Here is a 22,893-nt window from a genome sequence, read left to right on the forward strand (position 1 = left end):
TGCATGGAATATCTTTTTCCATCCTTTCACTCTCAATCTATATGTGTCCTTCTCCCTAAAGTGGGTCTCTTCTATGCAGCATATTGGAGGTTCTTGCTTTATTATCCAGTCTGCCACTCTATGTCTTTTGACTGGAGCATTTAGTCCATTAACATTTACAGTAATTTATGATAGATGTGTGTTTATTGCCATTTTGAACTTATCTTTGCAGTTGATTTGGTAATTCCTCTTTGTTCCTTTCTTCTTCCTTTTGTGGTTTGGTAATTTTCCTTTGAATTATCATGGATTTTATTTAGTTTTTGTGACTCCCTTGGAAGTTTTTGACTTGTGGTTATCCTGTTTTGTAAGTCTATTAGCCCATTAATATAACTGTTTTTATTAAACTGATAGTAACATGATCTCAAACCCATCCTATTGATAACAAAAAATTTTAAAAATGAAGAAAAAAAATCTATATTTTCCTGCCTCCCTCTCCCACTCTCAATGATTTGTATGTCTTCTTTTATAATTTCGTGTTTATTTGTAATTCATGAGTTACCACCTTTCCAGTTGTGAGTTCTCATATCTGTAGCATCCTGCTGCTTTCCTATTTAGAGTAGACTTTTCAATATTTCTTTTAGCATGGGTTTAGTGTTGCTAAACTCTTGTAGCTTTTTCTTGTCTGTGAAATTCTTTATGTCTCCTTCTATTGTAAAGGATAGCCTTGCTGGATCAAGTATCCTAGGCTGCATCTTTTTTTCATTCAGGACTTTGAATATATCTTGCCACTCCCTTCTGGCCTGTAGTGTTTGTGTAGAGAAATCAGCTGAGAGCCTTATGGGGGTTCCCTTGTAACTCACTCTTTGCTTTTCTCTTGTTGCCTTTAGGATCATTTCTTTATCCTTGACTCTGGCCATCTTGATTATGATATGTCTTGGTGTAGGTCTATTTGGGTTCTTCCTGTTTGGGACCCTCTGAGCTTCCTGTACTTGGATATCTGATTCCTTTTTTAAGTTTGGTAAGTTTTCAGTCATGATTTCTTCAAAAACCTTTTCAATTCCCTTTGATCTTTCTTCCCTTTCTGGGACCCCTATTATGTGAAGATTGGCACACTTTATATTATCCCATAGGTCCCTTATGCTATTTTCATTTGTTTTTGTTTATCTTGTAGCTTTTCTTATTGGGTGCTTTCTATTGTCCTGTCTTCTAGGTCACTAATTCGTTTCTCTGCATTATCTAGTCTGCTTTGAATAGCCTTTAGATCATTCCTCATCTCAGTCAGTGAGTTTACCCATTCTACTTGGCTCTTCTTTATAGCTTCAATTTCATTTTTGATATATTTTATATCTCTAAACACTATTTCTTTTAGTTCCTTCAGTATTTTGATCACTCCTTTTTTGAAATCTTGATCTAGTGGGCTATCGATGTCTATTTCATTGATCATTCTTCCAGGGGATTTCTCTTGTTCTTTTAATTGGGAATGGTTTCTCTGCTTCTTCATCTTGCTCCTAATTCTGGCACTGTGGTTTATGGAGTATCAGTTATCTATTGTGGTCCTTAAGGATTTTATCTATCTAATGCCTATGTAGGAATAAAGCTTAGAAAAGAAAAAAGAGAGAGAGAGAGAATTTTAAAAGGAGGGAGAAAAAAGGTTTGAAAACAGTGTATAATGAATAGTAGAAGACCAAGTTGAAGCAGAATAGCAATCAGGTTGAGATGTCCTTTAAAAACCTTTAAAAAAGGAGAAAAGAGGAAAAGATGTATTTGAAACCTGTGTATAATCAATAACAGGACATCAAAACCAAGAAAAATAAAAATGAAATGATGTGGATTTTTAAAAATAATAATAATAAAAATATTTTTTAAAAATTTACAAGAGATTAAAACTGGGAGTATATATAATTGTTTAAGAAGTAAAAATTAAAAGGGTAATAGAAAATAGAACAGGTAAAAACAGATTTAAAAGAAAAAAAAGGTAGGGGGGTGGGTGTTCTCCTGGAGACCATGTGCTTTTAATGCGAAGTCTTTCTGTCTGCGTCCTGTTTTGGAAGCTCAGCTTGCTGTTTCCAGAGGCCCTCCATGCGCTCACTCATCTGTGCTACTCCCAGTGCCTGTCCGCAAGCAGATCGCGCCTCCTCCCAACACTGGGTCAGGTGCAGCTCTCCTTTGCTGTGGGCAGGCGGGTCACTGACCCTCTCGATGCCACAGTCAGATGTTGCAGACTGGCCGGGTAGGAAGGCGGGTCGCGCCCCCTCCCAGCACTGCGGTCAGGGTGCTGCGTTCCTGCCTAAAAGGCGGGGGGCCGCCTGCCCTCTGCCGGCACCGGTAGCCCCGCTGCTCTGTGCCTCTGCGCACTCTGCCCTGGTCGGTACTCTGCAGGCGGGCTGGGGGAAGACCGAGGAACAGCCCTGTCCCTGCTGCAGGCCAAAACCTAGCTCCTTGTTTGTCTTGGCGGAGCAAGTTCTCTGAGGGACCAGGACAGAAGGATCCTAGCTGCCTCGCAGTGTAGACAAGTCTCCGGCCTTTGAGGCTGCTAAGTCGTTAGGTGCAGATTCAAGTTTTGCCCCCCTACCTGCCTGGGTACTACATGCCGGAGGATATGGTGGCTGTGCCTGAGCCCCGCCTCTCTTCACCTGAAAACTTTCCGAGGGTTTTCAGAGACAGGGGTATGCACCCTTCCCCCCAGGGCACATCAGCCATGTTGTTTTATGGAGGGCCCAGGTTGTTCTGCCCTGTGCACCCACAGCCACGGCACACAGCTCCCTGCAGTCCCCTTGGGCTGCCTCAGTGCAGCCATCCCCGTCCTCTGCCTGTCTCAGGCAGCCTGGCCCTGCCCCTGGCTGCCGGGCCGCGTCTGGGGCTGGGTGTCACGGGGACCCTCTGTGCCCGTTTAACTTAGTTCTGTCGGTCAAGGGCTGCTCTATACAGAACCGAGCCTCGGAGGCTCCCCCTCCGCCCCGTTGGTCTCTCAGTTGGAGAGGAGAGACCCAGCGAACGAGCGCCAGTCTTCCTTTGCTGCTTCCTCCCTGCGGGACCTGTCCCATTGTTTTGCCTTTTCTTCTTTCTTTTTTCCTTTTCTCCTACCAGATTTTTGGCATCTCTATCTTTTGAAGAGGAAGATGTTCTGTCGGAGTTCCGCAGGTGCTCTGGTTGGCTGAGTGGGTCTGTGGATGTGAGTCTTGGTGTATTTGTGGGAGAGGGTGAGCTACAAGCATCCTTCTACTCTGCCATCTTGGCCTCCTCCTGTAAAATGAGTCCTTTTGAAAAGCACAAACTTACGTTCAAAACACAATTAAAGAACAATTCTGATATTTTGTAGTTGGTCTTAAATATCTTTTATTCTGTTATGTTCACAGAAAACAACCTGGGAAATGCGGGAAAGTATAAAGAAGAAAACTAAAATCATCAGTCATACTATTGCTAAATAAAATTTTATTGAGTTCCTTTTATATATGTTTTTATTCTGTGTTAGCTAAAGTTTTTTCTTTGTACAAAGAAATGTCTTTTAAGAAGATTAAAAATTATCTCAAGCATCTTTACTGACCACAATGCCATGAAACTAGAAATCAACTACAGAGAAACAAAGGAGAAAAAAAGGAAAGCATGGAGATTAAACAACATGCTATTAAGAAAACAATGGGTCAATGATTAAATCAAAGTTGAAATCACTAATTATAAGAGACGTGCAAATCAAAACTACAATGAGGTATCACCTCACACCAGTCAGAATGGCCATCATTCAAAAATCTACAAATGACAAATGCTGGAGAGGCTGTGGAGAAAAGGGAACCCTCCTTCACTGCTGGTGGGAATGCAGTTTTGTACAGCCACTGCGGAAAACAGTATGGAGATTCCTCCAAAGACTAGGAATAGACTTACCATATGACCCAGGAATCCCGCTTCTGGGCATATATCCAGAAGGAACCTTACTTCAGGATGACACCTGCACCCCAATGTTCACAGAAGCACTATTTACAATAGCCAAGACATGGAAACAGCCTAAATGTCCATCAACAGATGACTGGATAAAGAAGAGGTGGTATATTTATACAGTGGAATACTATTCAGCCATAAAAACTGGCAACATAACTCCATTTGCAGCAACATGGATGTTCCTGGAGAATGTCATTCTAAGTGAAGTAAGCCAGAAAGTGAAAGAAAAATACCATATGAGATCACTGATATGTGGAATCTAAAAAAAAAATAAAAGAAAGCAAATAAAGCATAAATATAAAACAGAAATAGACTTAGACATAGAATACAAACTTGTGGTTGCCAAGGGGGCTGGATTTGGGAAGGGACAGATTGGGATTTCAAAATTAGAATAGATAAACAAGATTATAATGTATAGCACAGGGAAATATATGCAAGATCTTATGGTAGCTCACAGAGAAAAAAAATGTGACAATGAATATATATATGTTCATGTATAACTGAAAAATTGTGCTCTTCACTGAAATTTGACACAACATTGTAAAATGATTATAACTCAATAAAAAAAAGTCATATGATTTTTACATACTACTTTTTTCCCTCCTCACTCTAGTATTTCCACTTAGTTATCAATTGTATGCAAACTTGATTTTAAATAGTTGCATAATGGTTTAAAAATTTTTATATACAAATATAAACTAAAATGTCCTATAATCTCACCAACCAGATAATTTCAGTTGGTATTAAAAATGAATAAAACCTACATGGCTAGAAAATTCAAGCAGAAAACTACAGAAATAAGAAAAAGAAGCTCCCTTCCACCTGTTTGCAACCTAGACCCTTTCCCCCAAAGTTAAACAGGTGTTAACATTTCTTGTGATTTTTTTTCCCAGAAAAAAATTTTATTTCAGTAGCTACATATATGTATCTATCTACAGGTTTTTAAAATTTTACAAAAGAGGTTATATTCTCCATCCTGGTCTGTACCTTGTTATTAAGAATCATTCCTTATCCAGTCATCTGTCTATGGGCATTTAGGTTGCTTCCATGTCTTGGCTATTGTAAATAGTGCTGCTATAAACATTGGGGTGCATGTATCCTTTTGAATTAGAGTACCCTTCAAATATATGCCCAGGAGTGGGATTGCTGGATCATATGGTAAGACTATTTTTATTTTTTAAAGAATCATTATACTGTTTTTCATAGTAAAATATGCTGTACACCAAAAACTAACACAACATTGTAAATCAACTAACTACTTCAATTAAAAAAGAAAAATAATTTTTGGCGATATTATTGCAACATTTCTTAAAGTAGTGTATTCTTAGCTTTATAAACATCTCCAGTTCCCAGATGTGTCTTTTGGTCTTGTCTGCGGTATAATTGGCTCTTCTGCTGAATTCTTAAGATCTGACATAAATAGATCTGTCACTCCTGTGTCCCCAGGTCTCAGCAGCCCACATTTCTCCAAGTCTTATCTCCTACCTGCATACTTCTGGGACCCCTGACCCTCAACATCCTTAGTCTTCTCAGTAATTTGAGAAGGCCCCAGGGAATTTCACACAGGCTAACAACAGTCTTCTTTAATCTCTATTTCCAGAGCCCATAGTCTCTTGAAAACAGTGATGCCACTGCCCCAGTGCTGACGCCCTGAGGGAGAGTCTCCTCTCCCCTGTCTAGGGCACTGTCTTCCAGGTTGGACAGAGGGAAGTTAATCAGTTTGTTTGCAGCCACCATGGATTTGCACACATATGTGTACACAGATGTATCTGTGGGTGTAAGTGTGCTCAAAATAATAACACACATTCTCTCTCAAGAGTCAGTCCTCTCAGTTGCTGGCTCCTTCTATATAATGACTATCATTCTGATATGTAGCCATCCATATTTTTGCTCACTTGTATATTTGCCTGTGGTGTTGTGTAACCACATGAACACTTGTCTGGAATGGAGGAAGCCTTTGTTTTGACTGTGGATGATAATACCTTTTGAGTTCCTGTGTTTTTCATGGAGGGACAGTGAATTCTCACAGTGGTAGCTGGATAGGAACACAATGCATTTTTATGAAAGAGAAGGTTAATCATTTGACCTAAACCAGGATGCCTGTCTCAAGGCTGAAAACATGTCATACTAAAAACCTCACTGGCAAAAAAGAGGAAGAAGATGGTGGAGGAGGGGGAAGGAGAAAGGAAGGAATAAAAGAAAGAAGAAGGAAGGAAAGGAAGGTGGAAAAATTGGAAGGAAGAAAAGTTTCTCTTCATTAGCCCACATCCATTTTAACCATTGGAAAAATTAACCAAGTCCTCTGTTCTTAGATTAAGGGTCAGCAGAGTCGTTATCTTTGCATTCAGAGCTATTTTGATGCTGCTACTGCTCCCACTTCCACTTGTCACCCCTCCTCCTCTTCATTATTGCTTCTACTATTGTCATTATTTGTATTGCCGTTCCAGATTCATGCTATGTGACTTGAGTAATCCCCAAATTTGTTAGTTCCACATTGTGAAACATGCATTTGGAATGATTTTCTAAGAAAGCCTGGGTGCAGAATACAAATATTTTGAATGGGACTTATCTTAGAGTTGTACTGCTTTTTTTCCTTGTCATTTTAAAACCCTTAATACGAATAAATTGTTTGTACAGTGGGTTTTTTTAATCCTTAGATAAGAAATACATGGTTTGAAAGCAGAGAATAAAAACATGAATGATAATGTATGAAATGCCCAAGAGAAGGTCCTTGCTGTGGCTCCTGGGCAGGCATTACAATCGGCTATTTGCTGTGTTTATTTCAGGCTGCAGATAGTAGATAATAATGGCTGGTTGGTTGCCAGCACATGACTTAGTTGCCAAATGGAGTGTTCAGTACTTGTTACATTTGATTTATATCACAAGTTCTTCCCATTAACAGTCTACTGGTGATAACCTACTTGGCTTTTCATGTGGTTACTTTAAAACAGCCACTTGACAACATTTGGCATATCACAAAGTTTAATACTGAATAAAAGAGTGAGTGAATGACTACATAGGTTCTGCCACATACTGATAAAGGGCAGAATGGGCACCCAATATGTGCCTGCTTATTGAATGAATAAGTCCTGTATGTGTGTTTCTCTGATTCACTACACCAAGATTAGGTTTATGGACTTGAGACTTAAAAAGGACTGGTGAAAGGAATAGAAATATATAGAAATAATAGTGCTTATGTGTCTGGAGGGCTTGCATTTGCATGGAGGAAGATATGCTGCTCATCTGTATTGCCATTTAAAAACAAAGTTGGATTACATGAAAGAAAGAAGGTCTCATCAAAATGGCCTTGATTCTAAGTCAAAATGTAACGTTGTAATATCGACAGTTTCCATAATCTTGGGTGTTTTTTTTTTTTTTTAATAGGTCCACTTCAGGAATCTTGGCATTAGATATGTAATAAAATGTGTATTAAATATGGTGGTCTTTACTTTCAGATTGAAAACTTACAAGAGCAACTTAGGGATAAAGACAAGCAACTGACCAATCTGAAAGACAGAGTGAAGTCCTTGCAGACTGATTCCAGTAATACGGACACTGCGCTGGCGACACTCGAGGAGGCTTTGTCAGAGAAGGTGAGCTTGGACTAAAAAGCAGGGATATCAGGATTTAGGGTAACATGGTTGAGAGGAGATGATCCCAATGCACTTCAGTGTGCCTTCTTTTCTCCGTGCACTCACACTAACCCTGGTCTCAGCTGGGCCTCCCACTCCTGTGCTAGCCCTCTGCAGTAGACTTGGCACACTGGAGCCAAGGGCATCTTTCTGAAATGCATATCTGATTGCATCATCCTTGGCCCTGCTTGAAAACTTTCACTACCTTGTCATTATTTTTAGTATGAAAGAAACTGAAATTTTTAACCTTCCCTGTAGGGTCTGTCCCTTCATTTGCTCTGGCTCTTGTATGAACAGCCTGCTTGCCTCACTCTCTCTCTTTCCTTCCTTCTTTCCTTCCTTTCTTCCTTCTTTTCCTCCTCCCTTCCTTCCTTCCATCTTTCCTTCCTTCTTTTCCTGCCTCATCCTTCATCTCTCTTCCCTTGTTATTTGTGCTCTAGCCTTGCTGGCCTCCAAGATTTTTAACTGCACCATGTTCCCTCCTGCCTTAGACCCTTTTCACATGCTATTACTAAGCCTAGAATGTTCTTTACTGTCTGCAGACTTAATTCCCCTTCTGAGAGTTCAGCTTCCTGAGAAGCTGTATTGCGTAGTAGTAAGAATGTGGACATTGCAGCCATACTGGTTGGATTTAAATCCTAAGTCTGACACTGACTACTTTGGACAAGTTACTTAACTGCTCACTTTCTCCATTTGTAAAAGAGGATATAATAGTACCTACTTTAGTGGATTATGTTGAGGAGAAATGCATTTAGTCAAAGTGTTTAGAAAAATTGGTATAACAAGTTATAGCTGTTATTATTACCATTTCCTCAGGGAAGCCTCCAGGGTAAAATCCTCTGTTATGTTCTCATGAACACCATGAACTTCTCAGAGCTCTTGTTACAATCTTAATTGTTCATTTGTCTGTTTTTATGTGATTAATCAGTCTTCTCTGCTAGACTCCAAGCCCAAGCAACATACCCATATTTGTGTTAGCTTGCCTTCCCCCAATGCTAGCACAATACCTGCATGAAGGAGTACTCAGTGGGTGCTGGTGGAGTGAGCCCCCACCATATGACAGGGAGTGCTGTGGGCACTGGGGATCCGGCAGAGAAGAGAATGGGTGAAAATTCTGGCTCTTGTGGAGTTTAGATTCTAATGGGGGTAAGGGAGCCATAGACAATAAATAAGTAAAACACTTGGGACTTCAGAGGGTAATAATTTCTGTAGAAAAAAAGCATGGAGGGATACAGGTAGTGCAGGGATGAAATGGCTAGGTTTGAAGTCTTACTGAGAAGGGGGCATTTAAGGAAAGACCTGAAGAAAGTGAGGGATGAACCATGAGCACTTCTGGAGGGAGGATGTATTGGAGGGGAGAGCAAGTGCAGGGTGGGAGGGGGAGGAGAGAAGGAGCAGATCTTGTAGGGCTTTCTGAGAAAAGATGAAAAATTTCGACTTTCACTCTGAAGAGGATAGGAAACCATTTGAAGGGCTTTGTTCTGACTTACATTTAAAAGGATTACTTTGTTAAAAGAATGAATGAAATCTATCAGGAGAATAGGTCATTCTGATGTTAAAAAATTTCTAAAATGATTTCTAGTGCATTTAATTCTAGCTAATTAGTTGATTCGTTTTCTGGGCATCTATTGTTGGACTGGAACCTTGCTGAATGTTTGCAGTGCACTGAGCTGAGCAGCAGTAGGCCTTGAGTTGGATTTGCATGTTTTATCTCCCGTCACTTCCTAAGAGTCAAAGAACCAGTACCCAAGACTAGAATAGGTCAAGTTCATAGGCATTCTGAGGAGACATAGCTTATTTTTGGTTGGACATGTCATGCATCAGTGCAGCCTTTGCTCCCGTGTTATTGACATAATTATTTTCAAACTCAGCTTGAAACAAAGAAATTTTAACTTTTAAAGTATGTGAGTAGACCCCCATTATGTTCTTTTTCTTCATGTTTCTCATCATTTTTGATTCTGCAGCACTTTGCAGGCTTTCTCACAAATGTAGGGGGTAGTGGTCTTTTTTGTGGGGGGTGTTACACTATAGTAACAGCATTATTTCCTTTATTCTATATTATCATAAACTTCGGGGTAATGAGATCAAGTAGAAGGAGACCTAGGAGCCAGTCTCTGCCACTAACAAACTGTGTGACCTTTACAAATACTTTTCTCTCCCAGGGCCTCAAATTTCCCGTTTGTAAGATAGGGGAATTAGATTCAGTAGCCCACTGGTTCCCTAAGTCAGTGATTCTTAAAGAAGTCTTCTCTGACTTCTACTTCAGAACCACCAGGAGGTGCCTGTTGAAAATATAATTATTAGGCCCCATGTATACCTACTGAACCAGAACCTTGAGTAGGGCCTGGAAGTCTGCACTATGGCAAGCTCCTAGGTCATTGTGATGTACGCTGTAGTATGAACCACTGCTCTATGCTAAAAATATAGAAGCTAAAAAAAGATCCATGATTGTATGGCTAGATAGTTTTAATGTCCCTATTAAAAACTGTTAAGATTATAATTTTAGGATTAGATTTTAATTGTAATTATTTGGAGACTTATAAGAATAAATAAAATTTTTTCAGGGAAAATACCCTTTTTTCAATTTTCAAGAATTTAGTATCGAAACTTTCTTATAGTAATTTTGCTTATGAAATTTGAATAAGGGAATGTCTCAAAAACTATTAATAATTATGCGTCTCCTTTGCAGTTTTGATATGATGTCAGCCCATTTATACCTCTTAATTTCCTTCTCCAAATATACAGAAGTAAACTGATTTCCTATAATTTTCTGTGTCATGGATTCTTTGCAGGATTTTATCATTTTTTCCCTTGGGCCCTATTAAAAATTTCATTTATTCTGGTTTAAATCCCAAAACAGTTCTCAAATCAGAAACTACTCCCTTTATTTCAGGACTTCCTTTGAGACCCAGGGGAAGTCCAGGAAAGAAAGCTGAGGTCTGTGAGGGTCTGGCCTCCTCAAACTGTCACCACTACTTGATAGTTGTATCACGTGGAGGCAAGCCTCTTCTCTTCTCAGTACCTTATCTTCAAAACACACATTTAAATTAGCTGACCTCTAAATTCCATTCTCTTTTGGAACTACATTAACAATAATTATTCAGTTTGCTAATCCACAATCTCAGGCACGTGAAATCTCCACTGGACCATGGATGAGGAACTGAGAACTTAGATGCCATGAAGGTCCAGGTAGGGAGCAGAAATGAGGGAAGTACATTTGGTGTTAAGCAGTAAGGACTGCTGGTGACTATGGCAGGATGGAGAGTCTCAGACTTATCTCGGAATGCTCAAGTTCAGATTTTAAAATATGACGCTCAAGCCAAACAAAATAGCTCTGTGAACTCTTGGTTTCCAAACCCTATTTGCATCTGATTTTTCAGTCTTTCACTTGATAAAGAATAAAAGCAAGCGCAGAGCAATTTACTGGTAGAGGATTTTCAAAAGTGCCAAAATCAGAGTGTAAGTGTATTTGAAAAACAGACAAAAACACTGGATAGGAACTGACAAAGTTCTCTATCAGAGACGAAGAATCGTAGACTTTTTTTAAGTATTTGTTCCAGTGGGTATCAAACTTCTGTGTATATCCAAATAATCTTATCTAGAAAGCTTCTTAAATATAGTTTCCTGGGTCCTATTTCCTAGTGATTTTGATTCAGCGCTTTGCAGTGGGGACCAGGAATCTGTGATTTTTAACAAGAATGCCTAGTGATTCTGATGCAAGTAGTTGAAAGACCACACTTTGAGAATCACTAAATCCATGCTCTTTCATTTTAAAGATGGGAATTGGGCTTGGTGAGGTGAAATGACTTGCCCAGAAATGAAAATCTGGGACATGTGCAGCACCGTTCCTTATTTCTGGGCTTTAGGCAGACATCATTAATCAAACATGACACAAGCTAACTTCTCAACCCAGCTTTCCGGAAAGTCACTTCTACTCTGTCTAAATTCATCTTTGATTGGGACTTTGTTGCCTCCCCTGTACTATCCCAAAGCCACTCAGCTCATGGGTAATGGATGGGACTAAAACATAAATGTTCTGATCTTTGTGCTTTTGACAACATCACATTCTCCTTTAATGACCTTTTCCTCACAAGTTCCATTTTTATCCACATATAATTGGACAGATCCTCTGCAACAAGACATGGTTCAAAAAAGAAAGTGATTAATTAAAAATCGTGGACTTCTAAGAACGTTTAATTATTTACTGTCTTTTGGCTGATGAATAGAACCCATTAGGCACTAGTCACCATTTCACTTGGATTATTATATCACAGGGAGTGTGTTATTCCTTTTAATTTCCCAGAACTTATTCAAATATCCAGAGTGTGTAAAAAAATAATGCTGTTTAGTGAGTTAAGATTGAGTATGCCTTAGCTCTAGGATTGACACACAGAAGCTCAAGAGACAGAACCCCCAGTATTTACAAAGCTGGTCTCACCAAGCCTTGCTGTGGCCACATAGCCGATAAGCAGTTAGCAGAAAGCCAGATACCGGAGCTGGAGGCTACTGCAATGCAGTTCCCATCCAGTGATAAAGCATAAATAGATTAGACCTCTGCAGAGCCAGATGGGTGTACAAGGAACACTTGCCAATGCAAATAAGACTAAAACAAGAACACATTGTTGGAATTTCTGCAAGTTAGTTGTTAATCAAGTAGATCATGGCATATTAGGGCCTTTTAACACATGTTTCTGACATCTGGCCCTTTGCAGCTGACAGTTAAATTAGTTTTGTGATTGACAGAGAAATACTTTATAGTACTGAATCATCAATAACACTTAAAAACATTATACTGCTTGCTGATTTTTTTTTTTTTTGTCATCGATGCTTAGTCAATAGTACAAGTGCTTAGAGCAAATCAACCTAATGTCCGAATGACTCTGACACCTTCTAGATGTTAGCACGCATGCTTAATTTTCTTTCCCTTCCTTTGAGGACAAGATGATCCCTAATTTGAATTCTTGTTCTTTCTATCAGCCATTTTATGCCAGACGGTTTGCCCAGCCCTGGGCTAAGAGAGTCATAAGATTTGAGTGCTGCCCTTTGGAAAGCTAGGCTGAGAAGAAGGACATACCGAGTGGGAATAAATGCCACATGTTCTGATCAGAGCAATTCCTGGGAAGGTTTCCAAATAGTGAGGTGACATGGTCAGTTTGGGGCTTAAAATGTCACTCCAACAGCCCTGGGATGGAAGCAATGGGATGGAGAGGGCTTGCTTGCTTGGTGATCAGTCGTGAGGCTTTTGCAATATGTGCAGGCAAAAGGCAGTGAGGGCTCAGTTGCTGAAATTGTTAAAAGCCCTTGAAAGACTTAACGTTCACTGAGGCCATTCCTTCTTCTGTCAATCACATAAACATCCACTCACCAATGTCACAGACAGAGTAAAATAGGTCTGTAACTAAAACCAAGAAGAAACAAATGTAGGCAGTTAGTACTTACTTGTTCTATTTATACTTGCACTCTTATAATAATATACTTCATTTTAAAGTGTTTTTAAATAATTGCAAAACAATAATAGTATTCTTTTTCTCCCTTGAAAGCATTAGATACATAAATTATTGTCACTGGGGTAGAATAGTTGCTTGCCTGCAGGATCTTAAATCACAGGCTTAGTGTTCAAACCAACTTCCCTCTGAATTAAACACTGGGCTTTACAGTTGTCTTATGTATCAGGCATCGTCTTGTACTTTGTATGTATAAGAATGTAAAAGATAGTATCCTTAAGGATATTATCCTTGAGCATCATTGTTGAAGCAATATTTTTTACCTTGGCCATCCAAAAGGAAGTTCACATATGTATTGGCTAATTTGAAACAAATTTCAGAAATCTAACTAAAATTTTACCCAAGTGGAATTTTCTTTCCAAAAAGAAGGTTCTTGTTTTGACATCAGTAAGATTTCACATTTTTGAAAACATGTCTACTGGAGTAATGTTTTCACTTTAATATAAAAGTCAAGGACAGACAGGTCTTCAGATCTCCTTGAATCGGTCCAGGCACATGTTTGTGGCACTGTGATCTCATGGGTGTAGCTAAGACTCAGACGGCCCTGAATGCCAGTGTAGGCCTTTGGTCTTTGAGCTGGGTCCCCTTGGATGGGTTAGTTGGCCTCTCTGAAGCTAGGTTTCCTCATCACTGCACTGTTAGCAGTAGTACTAGTTCAGTTCTCACAGATGTAGGGAGGACTTAGATGAGAAGGGTACATCACAGTTCCTACCATTATAATAACCTCTCAATAAAGGAAGCTCAAATTCTAGCAATGTTTTGGAGTCATTACTGATGGCCATGAAGTCATTAAAAAATAGGGAAGTGAATAAACACTTCCAGACACATTGGAAAATCACTTATATAATGAGCTTATTCTTTACTTTGCTTTGATTTCTCACTGGGAGTCCAGACCTAAGTCCTGGAGGGTCTCCGTCCTGCCCTACTTTGATCGCCTTTCTAATGAGAAGAATCTTCAGAAACCAAGGAAAGTTCATTGACATCAAATAGGAAAGCCAAGTGAAGATTCTGGTTCTGATCCATGAGTTTGGTTCTGCTTCTTCCCCTTGCTTATACAAGGCTTTGGGTCTTGATGCCTAAAACTTACTCCTCTGGAATTGCCCTTGGAATTTTCCTGGTACTGCCATGAACTTTAGTATTAAGGTCCCTTGCAACCCTATGATGCTAACTTTTATTAACAAGCTGAAAGCTATATTGATTGTCTTTCCCAAATACTATTGTGCACAGCCTCTCTTCACAAACCCAATTTTGAATATCTTTTGTATATTAATTCCTGTAGAGCATTTCTTACATGTATTACCTCTTATTTCCTTTTGTAGCATGCCTTGTCACACACATTGATGTGTTCTTACCTCTTCTTTTTTGACAATTGCCTCACAGGAAAGAATAATTGAGCGTTTGAAAGAACAGCGGGAGAGAGATGATCGAGAAAGACTAGAAGAAATAGAATCATTCCGAAAAGAGAACAAAGACTTGAAAGAGAAAGTCAATGCATTACAAGCTGAACTGACTGAAAAAGAGGTGAGTCTTGAAAAATGAATGAACCAATTGATAGTCCTCATAAACCTATAGCCACAGTAGCCTGGAGAGACTTAGTGTGAGGGGATTGTGTGAAGGCTTGGGAGACACAGTTACTTTTGCTTTGTAAAGCTGTCTGAATTCAAAGAATATTTGCTATAACTCCCTTCATCCAGTGATGCTCTGTGCATGTATTCTGTACTCTGCTAACCACATACAATGTAGCTCCTTGAAATTTTTCTTAATGTCTTACATATCCATATGGCTTGGAGGATTCTGTATTTTTTTCAATGTCCCATGATCCCTTGTTTGAGATAACAACAACAACATTGATAATAGCAACAGCTTCACTTTACTGAGGGCCTCTTATGTGCTTATCCTTGTGTTGGGTACTAAAAATTCATCTGTGCTTCTCAAATAGATCACTCAGTAACTCCCAGATTAGGACCTATGGCACCATGCTGGACACACAAGTATAGGTTGTAGCTGCTTTTCTGGGACATCATTTTTATATATTATGATAAATTATTTGAAACAGTATTTCCTGGTAGAGCAAACATGGATACACAATACAAATCTCACCTGCATTTTTAATATAAAACAATATGCTTTAAAGAAATTTTTTGCTTAGTGGTTATGGAGAGTGTCCTTACTCTGAGGTTTACCTCTTAACCCCTAGGTTTACTTAGAGATACTTTGGAGAGAACTTTGAGAAGGAGCAATGCGTATTCTTTTATTCAGTGTCCAAAACTCTGAGATATGTGCCACTGTCCACAATCAGTCCCTTCACACTTATTATTTCTGCAGGAAGTGACCATCTTTTAGGGCTGTTACAGATTCTTTTGTCCTGTTTGTCATGGTTATATAGTTCCCAGCTCCAAAGTATCACCTCAGCCCTTGGGCTTTGATAATTCTATATAAATTAAAGTACTGTCTGTATTAGTAATCCAAGAAGGAAAGAATTGATGAGTAATAGGAATTTTGAGGAAACTCAGAAGCAAAATTTGTATTACCTAAAATTTAAGTTTACTAGTTTTTGGAGAGGAGATTATTCCTTTGATATGAAAAGAAAAAAAAATGTAAGCCCTCTTCCTACTATTTCACTGATAAATCCAATGTGGGGGATGTGTAATTACTGTAGTTGGTATATGACAGAAGACACAGAAGCTTTGACCACAATTTGCAGCATTCTTCACAGATTGCAAGTGTTATTCATGGGTTTGCACCTTAAAATCAGTATATGTAAGAGTGTTTGTGTGTATATGTATATGCATATAATACATCTAATTGAAAAGAGATCTTAATGACATGGTGGAGCATAAGCTTCAAATGAAAACAATTTTGTAAACAATGCCTGTATGAAATTCATTGTATGAATTTTAGACAGACATTGCTGCAAACATTTATTTTTCCTGTTATAATAATGTGCCTGCCGCTGGGTGTGTCAGTCAAGGTTCCACCAGATAAACAGAACTGAATTAAGAAATTTAACAATATTAAGAAATTTACTACAAGGAATTGGCTTACATAGATATAGGGGCTGGCTAAACAAGTCCAGAATTCACAAGGCAGGCCGTCAAGAAGGGCAGACTGCAAAGTCTCGGACAGGAGCTGATGCTGCAGTCCACAGGTGGAATTTCTTCTTTCTGAGGGAAACCTCAGTTCTGTTCCTAAGATCTTTCAAATGATAGGTTCAGGCCCACCCAGATTATGGAGAATAATATCCTTTACTTAAAGTCAACTGATTGTAGATGTTAGTTACATATACAAGATACCTCCACAACAACACTTAAATTAGCATTTGACTAAATAACTGGGGGCTATAGCCTAGCCAAGGTGACACATAAAGCAATTGACACACCTGGCAATTTAAACTTTATAAAGGAAAACAACATGCAATTGTTGTTAGCAGGGAGCTTATAATTTAGTTGCGGTGCTAATAATCTTCACCATGACAAAATCCCTGTATTATAAGGTCTTTTATTATTTCTATGGGAGTGATATGGTAAAGACCACTAAAATTGGTGTTGGAGACTTGGGTGTGAGACCTGTACCTTCCATTAATAGCTGGAGAACCTTGGAGAAGATATTCAGCTCATGTGATCCTCAGTTTCCTGACCTGAAAAATGAGAATGGCTAACCTGTCCTTCAGATGGTTCTTAGAACCTGGGTTGTTTGCTGGATGACTGTGGTGATATATTCATTAATAAGATTATTCCAGTGCCCATGAAGCAGTCAAGTATTAGACAACATCATTACTGAGAAACCCCTGTGTGCTTAGTGTCTTCATAAGTGCTACAAGTGGCTACAGAGGAAATGCACAATGTCTGATTTGAGGTGGAACTTGAACATTTTAGTCACGTAGTTAGATGTTAACCAGTTCATGTTTGGTGATGGACATTGCCCTTCTAGCTGCAAATTTGTATTCTGCGATATATGCACATATTTATTTCTTTACTTTTTGGGATTCAGACTATACAGGGAAGCTCTTGGTTTCTGGGCATAATTGATGAATAATACAACTGAGGTAATCCCATATCTGAGTTGGGGAGATTCATTGTATCTGCTGAATCTGGATTTACAAAGGACTGGAACATAAAGTCTACTTTAATTTTTAAAATAATTTTATCTTTGATTCTATGGAAGATGTTCAAGAAAGCTTTGGTGGTTTTTCTGTTACAGAATGGGATTTGATTTAAAAAAATAAAAGGCTTCTTTTTTTTACTTCATTTGACCTTTGTGGGGAGAAAAGCATTAAAGTTGGTATTTTCTTTCGTATTTGTCTTACAGTCTGCACAACCTGACACTAAAAAACATAAATGGAAGATTTAGGGTGTCTGTTTTGCCAGGACATGTACAAACCAACTGGGGAGTTAGATCATTAGCGTAACTTTTAGACGTGAAACATGCATTTACTGACCATACTATTTGATCACATCAGATTCTACTGCAATTAGATCCTTCTTGGTTCTGTAAACTGGCCAACTTTAATTTCCTGGCCAGAGCCAACTATTGTTACCTTAGTAAGACTATATTTACCCTTTCTGTCTAATGCATACTTTATTGCTATGTATAGAATCAGTATATTCAAACTGAAGACACTGCTAGTAGAAACTGCAGTTTTACTTACTAGTGTTCTTTTCCTTTCAGTCTAGTTTAATTGACCTCAAGGAACATGCATCTTCATTAGCCTCAGCAGGGCTGAAAAGGGATTCCAAATTAAAATCTCTAGAAATAGCCATTGAACAAAAGAAAGAAGAATGTAGCAAATTGGAAGCACAATTAAAAAAGGTAAGTGAAGTCTAAGCAAAAAACACACTCATTTTGCAATGAAGTTATAAAATAGGAAAGGAAGAGATATTTAAAAAAATACAAACTCTTTATCTTTTGTTGTCTGCTGATGAAAGAATTAATTAAGCAGCCTTTATTCCTAAGAAGTCTACATCAAATCTGTCTGTGAACCTGAAAAGTTATCTTAGATTTCCTGTCTGAAAGAAAAAAAGAAAGAAAACCTACTTGACAAATATGTGAAAGTTGTAGTAGATGTGAAAATTATTACAAAAACCAGCCATTACTTTCTGGGAAACTATCAAAAAGATATATGGAAATGTTTGCAACAAACCAAAGAATTCAGGGGCCCCATTATACGTTTATAAACTTTTACTACTTTCAGAAGTAGGCCATTTTTTAAAATTGAAACTTGGCAAAAGGTTTATCTGACAATGCTAAATTTCTAGAAGTTCACCAAAATAGCCAAGTCCCTGGAAGATCTCTCAGATGACTATACTTGACCAAAAATGGCTTTAATGTCTAAGCAAGCTTGTTGTATGTAGAAGGATTCAGAAAAGAAAGCAGTATATTTGCATTGCAGCATTAACATGTTTTCTCTGAACTGGACATTTTTGTGAAGTACATTTCCAGTCATGCATCGTTCCTTTGACTTTTTCCCTGTGTTGTTTGGTTCGTCTGCACTCATTGTTCACATGAAACTCATAACATTATGAGTTTAAGCATTTTGTTTCCCTTTGACAACTTATAAACTTATTCAAAAGAGATGATAAGAATCTAAATCAAACAAAGCATATAGTAAAATTTGAGTATGTATAATTCATAGCACACTAGAATGGGGATTTGTTTACTAAAGTTGTGAAAATATATGGTACAGGTGATAGGGAAGTGAAAGCATCATGTATCTGTGGAGAAATTATTCTCGATATTTTAAATTTTAATATACTATTTTGTATGATGCAATATAAAACTGAAATGTGATTATACTGTGTTCACTCTACTGCAGAATTTTAGGAAACTGTCATGAGATTTCATACTAATAAAATCTCCTTAGTAATACAGAAAAAAAGATAAATAAACAGATCAAATCCCTTTACAACAAAACAGCCAGAAAATCTCTATGTTGCAACATCTATTTCCTAATCAACTCAACATTTCACTTTTTTTCAAGCAATACCTAGTTAAGCAGAAACCTTGAACAATAAATAGAAGGGTTTAAATTGCCCATTTGAGGGTGTTTAAATGGAAATTGACTTGGTTATTTATGCTTTGGGTGTATGATATATATTCTTGACATATATGAATGTGTTCTGCAATATGTTATACATGCATATGTCCATTAAGAAATGAACCTAAGAAAGGTACTTTTATTTGATGAACAGTTTTGTGATCATAAGGCAGGTTCTAAGATAACTCTGAAAGAGCAATCTTTTTTGCCTCACTATAGTGGTCCTTTTTATTATCTTAACTCAGTTGCAGTGTGCTGAGTCCAGAAGGAGGAACCCCCAAAAGACCTGGGCATAAAAGATGTTCTTCATTAACTCTGAGGAGCCATTATGGAGTTGAGGGCACCTCATATATTATTTCTGCAGATACATACTTGACACCCTCTCTTTTAGTGTTAAGTCATCTGTGGAATTTGAAATCCTCTAGTTAAAAGGAAGAGATTCACATATTGATGCTTGTAATTTCCACGTTTATGGCTTGACTAGTTTAATAAATGAACATCTATGCAATTCAGTTTAATTTCTTTCAATATAGCTGTGATTCGCTCTCAAAGTCATTTAGAGCATGTGGTTTCCTTAGACTCTCATGTAGACATCATGTACTGGAATTCACAGATCAAATTCTGTAAACATTTTAGTATTATTTCTGACAACATTTTAACATTCTGCCACATTACCAGAATTAAAGTAACAAATATGGTTGTCTTGCTGGAAAGGACCTATTTAATTTCTGAAAAGATAATTTATTTCTAAGTATATAAATAATCTTTGCTTGTACTATCTCCTAAATGCATAGTACAGTGAGATTAAATAAGGTAATTATAATTTAAATATTTTCATACCTAACCTGCACATGCTATTTTGTTATTTTTGGCTCTCTAGCATCAACTAAATTCAAAAGTTTAAAATACTTTTTCTAGTAGTCTTTAATTTCTGCTAATAAATAGTTCTATAAAAACCTCAAGTACCCATCACCTTAAAAGGAATTGAGATCTACATGAAATATTTGAAAATATAAGCCAACAGTATGTGAATATACACATAAACACATCATTTACTCATGGAAAAATAAGCAGCTATAAAAGCTAAAAGAGTGTCTGGGCCTCCTTTTAAATAAAAGGGTATGTGACTTGTGAATAAAATTTAAAGGGTTACTAAATGAAAGCTGAAAACATAATAGTTTTATTATGACATAAATAAACCATGAATTCCCAATGGAATTTTGCTCAGGATTTGTGAGTGTCCAGGTATTTTTGCCATAAAATCCAGACAACATAGTAGATGTGTTTAACTGAACAGAAACCTTCTCTGCCAGGGACAGTAGAATCCAAATGGTGATTTAAATTTGTTTTTCTCTCATAAACAATGCTAGAAATTGGTATCATGAGTTTTTAGCATAAAAGCTTGTGGAGAACATTTACACACTTAGTTGCTTTTAACCCTTTACTATATGTTATTTTAAGACATTTCCAAATACTTTGTGTTGAAAATGGTTACTGCAGGCAAAAGAGGAGCTATTCCTTACACATTCCATCCTACCTCTTAAAAACAATGCAGTCAAATATTCTCTTGTGAGAAAATCTTTACTGATATTAGACAGGCTAATAAGATGATAATAACCAGATAATGCATAAATACTAGCTGTGAGTGTGCTTTATAAATTAGTGCATTATTTAATATTAATTCATCACCTGGGATTAAGAAGAACCTGATTAGTGATGTGTGGATAATTTCATCTTTCAAGAGTATTTGGTGTTCAGTATGTAAAAGTAAATTTACCTTGTATGACTAGAAATCAGTTGAGAACCAACAGCAATCAAAATGTTATGATTTGTGTTATCTGGTAATTTTCCAATTAATACCATCTTTGAGGAGGGTGTTTTTTTTTTTTAACCACAGTAAAATTATTATTTCATCAAATTTGAATAAACAAAAAAATTCATGTTTTTCAAAAGCACATCTTAGCTTAAAGCAAATTAAAAGTTCCTACAGTATTTCACCTTCTACACCTTGACATTGAGCTGCAAATTAATGATGTAGGTATATAAGAAATATAACTTGAGTATGCTATTTAAAATAATATTTAGTATACTTAAATCTGCAAATGTTTAAATCTACGTAAAACAGAAGAGCATTACAGATTCTGAAGGACTTGAAACATAAAAGGATAGTCACTAACAATTGTAATTTTTGTTATTATAAATTAACAGTAGAAACTGGTAATAGGCAATGCATAATACTGTATTTTGGTTCCCTTCAATCATCCTACTGACTTAAATTTTTTCTTTTCCCGTTTACTATTATTCCTATAATGTCTTGCTTGCTGATATTTTGCTGTTGCTATCCTGCTGTCTGCTTATCTATATTTTTCTAAAGTTAGACTGAATAGAAGATTCAGGCTTATGTTAATATAAAAGAAGAGCTATAAATTTAATGATAAGATTTAATTAATCTTTTATTATTACCATCTTTGAAGTTCAGGTAATAAATTGCAGGCTTGGCCAAAAGCACTTCTTCTGATTCATTGCTAGAGGCCAGCACTTCATGTATCATCAAAAGTGGACAGCTTTCTTTATTTCATGGGTTATTTAACTTGAGAAAGGGAAAGTAACACAAACCTTAAATTTCTTATTCCAGCTATTCTTTTTTAGGAACCAAAGTCAACATTTCTATTTCCCTAGAGCCTCTCACTTTCACTGTGGAATGTTTAGAAACTGAAATTTCTTCTTTTTTAATCACCAGTTTGTCTGTGCAAATGCACTGGATTTGTTGAGCTAATGCTGTTTTTCTGGATCTTTCCTTCTTTCCTTGTCTGTGCTTCAATGCCTCCCCAACTTTGCAATGTAGCAAGCTGAGCAGTTGTTCAATCAGATGTACAACCCAGTAAGTCATTTCTGAAAGTTCCCGCTGTAACATATCAAAGCATGAGGATCCATTGATCACATGTCACAGTGTGCCAACTGGGGAGGCTTCAAAAATATTTATGAGTCTCTTCCCATTTCCATTCTGTCAAAAGAAATGACCTGTGCAGAGGCCACTGCCATTTCTTTTGAATATGAAGTTTAAAAATTAAGAACTCAAGGGAATATTGCCAGCTCTGATATTACCTCTGTCTTAACTTCAACTCTAAGGCTATAGAAAAGCAGAGGTCAGCTGCAGATATAGGCTTATGGAATTCTTTCCCAGATCCTTCAAATACAGACTTAATCTATACCAAAAGAGATAGCATTTGTAAAAGAGCAAACAACTCAATATATGTTATATTCAAGTGATAGAATTTAAAATTGGTTTAGATTTTAAAATAGGGCTATGCCTTTTGAGATTGGTAAATGCCTAACATCATTTTGGATTTTGTAAGAGTTAAAAACATGTCATTTGACTTGAGAACAAACTAAAATATAGTCTTCTAATAAAAAGTAATAACAATTCTGATTATAGCTTATTGGTACAAAAATCAGGTAACTAGTACAAATATGTGTAAAACAGCCCAGCTGCCAACACTGATTTTTTTATGCTAATGACAAATGTGTATTTATATGAAACACTTTGTTTCTTTAACTTTTATTAAAGAAGGGCTTTTTTTGTTTGTTTTGTCAACTCAAGTGACTTAATGGGAGAAATATTACATAAAAGTGACCAGAATTTGTCATTTGGCAGATGTGATCTGTGCTATCATGCATTCTAATTACGTCCTATTTATAAATTTCCATCATGGCAGAAAGGAATAGCATGGATAAAGGAAATAATTCAGCTCACAACTTTTTGTTAAGCTGCAGCTGCAAGATACATACAGCATGTATGCAGGATGCTTGG

The 22,893-nt window shown here is 37.3% G+C and overlaps 1 protein-coding gene across 3 annotated transcripts in view; it reads left to right on the forward strand.

Moving 5' to 3' along the window:
• Nucleotides 1-22,893, forward strand: part of ERC2 (ELKS/RAB6-interacting/CAST family member 2) — an 875,964-nt gene that overhangs the window by 386,913 nt on the left and 466,158 nt on the right. For all 3 annotated transcript variants that reach the window (XR_012499973.1, XR_012499974.1, XM_074344641.1), the window contains exons 8-10: nucleotides 7,368-7,505; nucleotides 14,429-14,569; nucleotides 17,717-17,857. Coding sequence is in view for 1 of the 3 variants with exons in the window: in XM_074344641.1 (XP_074200742.1) it covers nucleotides 7,368-7,505; nucleotides 14,429-14,569; nucleotides 17,717-17,857 (420 nt within the window). In the remaining 2 variants the exon portion in view is untranslated. The remainder of the gene's footprint in view (nucleotides 1-7,367; nucleotides 7,506-14,428; nucleotides 14,570-17,716; nucleotides 17,858-22,893) is intronic.

Source organism: Camelus bactrianus, chromosome 17 (assembly GCF_048773025.1).
Source record: "Camelus bactrianus isolate YW-2024 breed Bactrian camel chromosome 17, ASM4877302v1, whole genome shotgun sequence".
In the NCBI taxonomy this organism is placed as follows: domain Eukaryota; kingdom Metazoa; phylum Chordata; class Mammalia; order Artiodactyla; family Camelidae; genus Camelus; species Camelus bactrianus.